Here is a 7,717-nt window from a genome sequence, read left to right as displayed (position 1 = left end):
AGTGAAAAGTCAAAAACACCCTCATAATTTAGAGGACCCATATTGGAATTTTATATATTCCATGGTCTTTTATTATCATTTTCCTGAAAAAAAGACCAGATTTATAAAAAGCAAGATTGATTACCATGTTGAAAAGTAAAGAATTAATTTTTTTAAGATTTTTAGTATTTAATTTTTTTCATTATTCATATATAATCTTTCAATATTGATCATTTTTATACTATTTTTAGCATTCATCTTTGATCATTTTAGAATAAAAAAATTAATAATAAGTAACGGACAAGTGAAAATTAAATATTGAAAACAAAATAAAGTTACAACAATAAAATATTGATAGACGTAAAAGCAAAATATGAGTATTTTAAGAAAATTATATTTGAATACTAAAAACAAGAGTGCTTAAACGACTAAAATAACCGGAATAGAATTTTTCTTTTTGGGAAAAAAAGGAGGAAATTTTTGTCAACTCAAATATTCCGGCCAAGAATTATATAGTTTTTTAAATTTTTTGAAAAATTAAGGTCCTTAACATTAACTAATTTCCTTAGAGTCTTCAAATGACATTTTTTTAAATTTACGTACCTTTATTTCAAACAAGTTGATTGTGGAATATATATATATATTTATATTGAGTCTCTAGGAACAGTATCCTTTACGATGCTGAAAATTAAGAAAACTTCAATTGGCGGGGTTGAAATTTTCTACTTCAAGATTTGAACTTTCTCAGTAAAACCTCTAGAAGTAAAAAGGCAAAAAAGATTTTGGATTTGTATTCTTTTGTTGACCGTATTGCAGTTGAGCGTTGCGTGTAGATCAATAGCAGAACATATCACGCATTAGCTGTGGCACTGTGTTCTTCATCGGCTATCTTTAAGGCATCAAAAGTCTCTAAGAATGATATTAAGAATGTCCTTGGGTTATTATATTAATTCTTTCGCATGTTTTTATCTTTGACTTTTCATCTGTAAATCAGTTTCTTCCTCTTTATATTAATTGTTCATTTTAATGTCCTTGCGTGTTAAAATGTTATGACTGACTTTTCATTTGACTTTTTCCTGGAGAATGTTTCCTGGTGACTGACCAAATCATCAATGTGGCAAAATAAATATTTAATTCCTCAGCTGGCTAGTATTAATACATAAATATGCCAGTTTTTCATGCTGAGGCATAGAGTCCTGAGATTTCGAGTCCTATTAGCAAAATTCAAACCAGTTTCATCAAGCCACTAAATATGAAGGTTGAGTTCGTGTCCAAACAAATCATAAAGCCATCTTCTCCAACACCCCAAAACCTTATAATTTACCAACTGTCTTTTATTGACCAGATTGCTCCTATATTTCACACTCGTATGCTATTTTTCTATCCCAATATTGAGAACCAGTTTGCTAACGATGGGTGTGAGAGGCTAAAGACTTCATTGTCTGAGACTCTAACCCATTTCTATCCACTGGCAGGCAGAGTCAAATACAACAAAGTGATTGAATGTAACGATGAAGGTGTCGAGTTTTGCGAGACTCGTGTCCATGGCTTCCTTTCCGACACCCTTAAACAACCCGATGCTGACTTTGTACACCACTTTGTGCCGGTCGATGATGCCCATTTAGGAAGTGGGTTTTTAATGAAAGTTCAAGTGAATTTGTTTGATTGTGGAGGTTTGGCCATTGGTGTATCCTTTTCTCACAAGATTGCCGATGCTTCAACAATTGGTTCGTTCATTAAGGCATGCTCTTGTACGGCTGTTGGGTGCATGACTGAGTCGATGCTTCCTAAATACGTTATGGAATCTCATTTCCCTTCCATGGAGTTTTCAAATGATCTGCCACCTTTAGAGTTCAAACCCTCCAATTGCATCACGAGAAGGTACTCTACAGGCAACTTTTCCTTTTAGTTTATTAACTAGAGGATTTTGTTGAGAGAGTTCAAATCTCGAATTAGAAATATAGTTTTGGCTTTAAACCATAGCAATCAATTCAGTTTATTATTTTGGATTGAAGTGTATCCAACACTGAGCACGCTAAATCTTTATAATGATACAATTCTACCCATCGTGTTATTTTTCTGGTACATCTAGTAGCTCAATTTTATTTTTATTTTTTTTAGTTGTATCCAGTGCCCTAAACTTTGGAATGATTGATGCACTGTAAATAAAACTAGAATGTTTGGAGTACAAGAAAAAACATCATGAGTAAAATTGCAACACCACAAAGATTAGGTTACTAGGTATATTTTGAAAAATAAGATAAAAATGTTGAGTGCATCTTTACTCTATTATTTTTCTATTGCTTCGTCTTTTGGACAAAAACCATGCTTTAACTTTGAAAATTGTTATGGAATTCTAACTGCTTCTGATTTAGGACCTTTTAAAAAGCTTTCTATCATTATCATTAATTTTCTAAATTCATAAATTTCTATAATTATTGAGGCTCTTTACATAATTTTAAATTATATATAGTGACTAAATTTTTCATAATTAGCCATAAATAAATTTTTATTTCCATAAATTTCAGTTTAGTTCTTTTCGATTTAAATACCCCTCTTTAGTTTCAACATTACCTTAAAAATATTTTTACTAGTTTTCTTAAATTTATGGATTTTTTTTTTGGATTTTCCGTAACTACACTGTTTGGCCTAAGCTTTTTAAAATTAAAATTTTGTCCGAACTTTTCAATTTGGAGTTTTCATCATATTTCCTTATTTCAACTTCTATAGTGTCTTTTGTAGCCTGTACATGTAATCCTCTTTCACATCTCTAGAGAATCTTAAAATAATTCATAAGCCCTTTTCAGCTTAAAAATATTATCTGGATCACTTTCTAGTTTTGGGTATTATTACGTAATTTTATAATATTTATTTACACTAAGTACTATGAATTTCCAATAATTATAATTTGGTTTCTATACATTTTTTATCTTCTTTTTCTAACTTAAACTTCTTTTCCTTTACTTTAGGTTCCTATAACCTTTTATTTTGGCTCTTGAAACTTTCCCAAATCCTCTAAAAATATTTATGCTTTAGCTTAGAAACTTTTAATTTGCGTTTTAGTCTCTAGAAAACCTTCTCTAGTTTCGTAACACTTCTAGGCCTCCTAGTCATCTGATAGCTTTATTTAATTTAGTTTATTCTTGAGTTTTCAATATCCAACATTTAGGATATGACAAAAACAAATCGCCCAACTAATTATTATTTTGAGAATCGAAGGGAGTATAATTTTAGATATTTGATTAGCTGTGGTAATAATTCACCTGTGCAGATTAATGTATTTTTCAAGTAAAATTTGGGTTAGTTCTTTCTTTCAACTAATTACTAATTCAAAGGCAAAACAAAGGAAGTATGTACTTTGGAGTATAGGATTTCTAAAAATATTTATAGCTTGACCACTATGTTAGAAAATGGGTTTCATATAAGATAACTAATTAAAAAGCAATGAACTTCACAACTTCATTTATTTCTAAACTCAACTTATCAGTTTTGAATGTAAACCAATACAATAAATATTGATAAATGCAAAAACCGAAATTGAATTCGGTGTAGGTACGTGTTTGAATCCTCAGAGATCACAAAATTGAAGGCCAAAGCATCAAGCAAACTGGTGGAACAACCAACTCGAGTGGAGTCAGTATTGGCACTAATATGGAAATGTGCTACAATTGCATCAAGAACAAACCTAGGAATAACCAAAAGACCATCCAAGATAGGCCAAGCAATAAATATTCGTAAAAGGACTAACCCACCTTTACCTGAGACCTCTGTCGGGAACTGCTTGAGTAACTTCATAGCAGAAATAGAAGATACGGACATGGACGTTCAAACATTGGTGGTTCAATTAAGGGAAGCTCTTGAACTATTTTCAAAAGAACGTGCTCATAAACTTGAAGATAAAAATATCGCTTTCTCGATACTTAGTGAGGGATGGAAGGATGTTGAATTGGCATATAAAGGAGGCATAGATTTCTATATGTGCACGAGCTGGTGTCGTTTTGAGTTTTATGAAGCAGATTTTGGGTGGGGAAAGCCCAAGTGGGTGAGTATTCCTTCTATGAAGATAAAGAATTCTATTTATTTGATGGATACGAGTGATGGAAAAGGAATAGAAGCATGGGTGACTTTGAGCCAACAAGACATGGCCTTGGTTGAGAAAAATCATGAACTACTTGAATTTGCGTCGTTGAATCCAACTATCATATAAGATAAAAGAATGATAAAGTTTCACAGTTAATCCTTTAACTTTTATACAAAATTTTAGTATATGATCTCTTAATTTGAAATTATCCTTTTAGTCTTCTAACCCTAAAAATGTTACTCTCTCAAATGATCATTTTTCATTAAAATCATTTTTATTTTGAAATTAACTTAATGTGTCATCATTTGAAAATACTTTACAAAAATTTAAAATTTTTATGTCGGTATTTTTCTTTTAATCAACAACTTTAGGATTAAAGGATTGAAAAGATACTTTATAAAATTAAGGGATCAACATAAAATTTTGTGTTTGCAGTTAAAGGACTAAAATATATATTCACGTACAGTTTTTCGTTTCTCTTATTATGTTTTTGTTTTGTGTGCAATGTACATTGTATATCGTTTCAACTTTTATTCGTTATGTTGGGGTTATGTAAAATATCTTCCTTCATCAAATTGTTGATTCGGATCATTATGTTGAGAAAAAAATACCAGATTAATAAAAAGCAAGATACTTTACCATGTTGGAAATTAAAGAATGATTTTTTTCAATATTATAGTATTTAATTTTTTTTATTATTCCTATATAAATTTTTCAATATTTATCTCTTTTATAGGTTTTTAATTATTCATCATCGATTATTTTAGAATGAAAAATAGTTGACAGTTGATTGATAATGAGTGCGGAAGTCACAGCTAAATATTGAAAATGATAGTTGAACGCTGAAAAAGGGTGCTTACACAACTAAAATAACCAGAATTGATATATTTTTTCCTGGAAAAAAATAAAAGGAGGAAAGTTTTATGAACATAAATATTCCAACTAATGATTATATAAATTTTTAATTTTTTTTGAAAAATTAAGGTCCTTAACTTTAACTAATGTCCTTGTAGAGTCTTCAAATGCCGATTTTTGAAAATAAAAATACATATCTTTATCTCAAACATGGATATATTCCACATAACGGGTCACCGTCCAAATGGTCCGGTAACATAATAATTAAGTAAAAATAATATTCTATATAATATATATAAAATTAAAATATTAAATAAATTAAAAATAAATGATAAAAAAAACCAAGCAAGGCCTTTCCTCTCATTTAGCTCTTTAATCTCGCCCTCCGCATTCAATCATGCTTTAAATATTATATACTCATTTCTTTTTAGGGAAAATTAATTTGTCAGTCCTTATAGTTTTACCAAATTTTGAATAAGGTCCTTATAGTTTTGTTTCTTTTTGTTCCATCCTTATTGTTTGCTAGTGTTTTTATTACAGTCCTTCCGCTAATGATCCTTAAAGCTACTGTTACTTCAAGTTAATAGAGCTGACGTGGCAATGATTAAATTTTGACCAAGCACTGTCTTCCTCATTTGCAACACCTCTTACCTCTGCTTTGCTCTCCCCCTCCTCCATTCAGTCTCCATCTAAGCCAACCCCATATGCCATCTTCCAGACTTATTGCGCCCAAGATCGAGGTGGCACTCAGGTCATGCATAAGAAAGTCAATGTTTGAAAGCTCGACATGAACGAGACACAACAAATCATCAGCAGAATCTTCAAAGTCACCGAGAATGAGAAGCAGCTCTGAAAGTTCAGCGACAGACCTTAAAAGTTTGTTCGATCATCCTTCACATCTCAAACTTCTTACTTATCATCATATTATTATAAATGTTTTTGTCTTAATAACTCAAATTTTATCTTCCTGAAAGTTTTGGTTTTTTGTTGAAAACTGCGGGGTGGGGATTAGATTTATGATGGTGAAGTGATGTTTCAGAATTTGATGGCAAAGGCTAATTCATACGGTGGAAGCAAGGCTCTTCTAACGTTGTCGAATGTCACATTGAATCCACTGTTAAGAGTTTGAGGGATTAGTCCAGCTAAGAGGTGGACGGTGAGAGAGAGAAGGGAGGGAGGGAGAAGTTGAAGAAGGTTAGAGGTGGGAATTAGAGCTGACCTGTAAAACCCTTAACCTTAAAAATATCATAAATCATCATAAAACCCACTACTATGGTAGAAAAGGAAAGCTGTTAAAACGAGCTACCATAGTAGAAGGAAAATTTCATATTTTTAGAAATTGACTTTCAAACTCAAGTCAACCCGATAGACGTTGCATGCAACTAAAATAATCCATTCATATCTATTGGGCCTCCGAGCCTCCGGCCCGGGTAACACATACATCAAAGTCAGCCCATCTAAAAAGTTTTCAACTATATAATCCAGAGTTCATCAAACACTAGCAATGGCCTCTGGCCAATCAAAATAAGGAGATACATTCTCTCCAGTTTACAACAAGGCCGGATAATCAAATATATCAAAAAGCAGTCCTAAATGTGGCAATATATACTAGTCATACATATACAAATGCTAGAGGCCTAAAGCTAACCAAGCTCAAGCCTCTGCGTCTCTTCCCGAAGGCGCACGCCCAGAACCTTCACCTGAAAACATTGTAAACCACGGGGTGAGACAAAGTCCCAGTAACCAACCTTTCCAATACTAGGTACTACTAAATAGGTGCTCGTGAGGTGTCAAGTGGGGCAGTTCACAAATAATATAAAACGATAGCCACAACAATTCATGCAAGTGCAATGATGCAATCCCATCAACCAAATCCCTCACTTTGGGGGATTTTCAGGAGTCGGAGCCGGCCTATCCCTCACTATGGGGGACGTAAGGAGCCATAAAAGGCCTATCCCTCACTCTGGGGGACGTAGGGAGCCAAAAGGCCTATCCCTCACTATGGGGGACGTACTAAGCCAACCATCATGCATTAATGGAGGCCTTACCACGTGGTAGTAACTATCAAACTCTCACCAAATCCCAAATCATGCATCATGCTCAAATCATAATCAAAGAGTAATAATCATTTCACAATTAACCTCATTCAGTGGCATATCCTTCACCATTTCAAGATTTCATGCATCATCAATTAAAAACCCCACAAGACGGTTTTCCCTTTTTATATACAACATATAGTTTGAACACAATTACTACTTGGAGCACAAAACACAAATCTACTCACAATACCACAGAAGCAAGTACTAAGGATTGGAAAGTGGTTACCTCTCACCTGAGCAAGGAATAACAAACCGACAATGTGGCCCCGTGCACCACCAAGACTCACAACCGGTCTACACAAGCACACAAACACACAACCATCATATATTAGCTTTCAAACTAATAATGTGGCCAAAACAACACTTGGAGACACAAAATTCCTATCTCCCATCAAAACTCTACCCAACTCAAAGGGTATAACTATCAAAACAACACTCCAAAGTCCTCAAAGTCTATTAAAACATCAAGTCTCCTTCCAAGCATCAATTAGAATTCAAACCTCAAGGACCCACTATAGGAATTCAACCTCCAACATCTCCTTTGAGCAATTAAGGTTCCAACAACAAATCTAAACCGATTAAACATCCAATTTAACCCTCCTTAACATAACCCAATTCACAAAACTCAAAATCAATCTCTACATTATCATCCTCAATCCCAAATCATCCATTTCCATAAACCCTAGCTCCAAAAACTCAAGAT

The 7,717-nt window shown here is 33.0% G+C and overlaps 1 protein-coding gene across 1 annotated transcript; it reads left to right on the top strand.

Annotated features, from left to right (window-relative positions):
* Window positions 1–1,231: 1,231 nt before the first annotated feature.
* Window positions 1,232–4,203, top strand: LOC114713742 (vinorine synthase-like). Its single transcript, XM_028898426.1, has 2 exons — window positions 1,232–1,860; window positions 3,532–4,203. Exons 1-2 carry the CDS (start codon window positions 1,232–1,234, stop codon window positions 4,184–4,186), a joined length of 1,284 nt encoding a protein of 427 aa, XP_028754259.1. The 3' UTR covers window positions 4,187–4,203.
* Window positions 4,204–7,717: the final 3,514 nt, after the last annotated feature.

This window comes from Neltuma alba, unplaced genomic scaffold, assembly GCF_004799145.2.
Source record: "Neltuma alba isolate B1F8T4 unplaced genomic scaffold, ASM479914v2 tig00001908_pilon, whole genome shotgun sequence".
In the NCBI taxonomy this organism is placed as follows: Eukaryota; Viridiplantae; Streptophyta; class Magnoliopsida; order Fabales; family Fabaceae; genus Neltuma; species Neltuma alba.
The sequence above is the reverse complement of the archived record's forward strand: the minus strand, read 5'-3'. Positions and strand labels throughout refer to the sequence as shown.

Excerpts from the sequence above, each read along its gene's own strand:
- LOC114713742 (XM_028898426.1), top strand. The coding sequence starts at position 1,232 with ATGAAGGTTGAGTTCGTGTCCAAACAAATCATAAAGCCATCTTCTCCA. Across the intron at positions 1,861-3,531 it reads TCCAATTGCATCACGAGAAG|GTACGTGTTTGAATCCTCAG; the intron begins GTACTCTACAGG and ends AATTCGGTGTAG.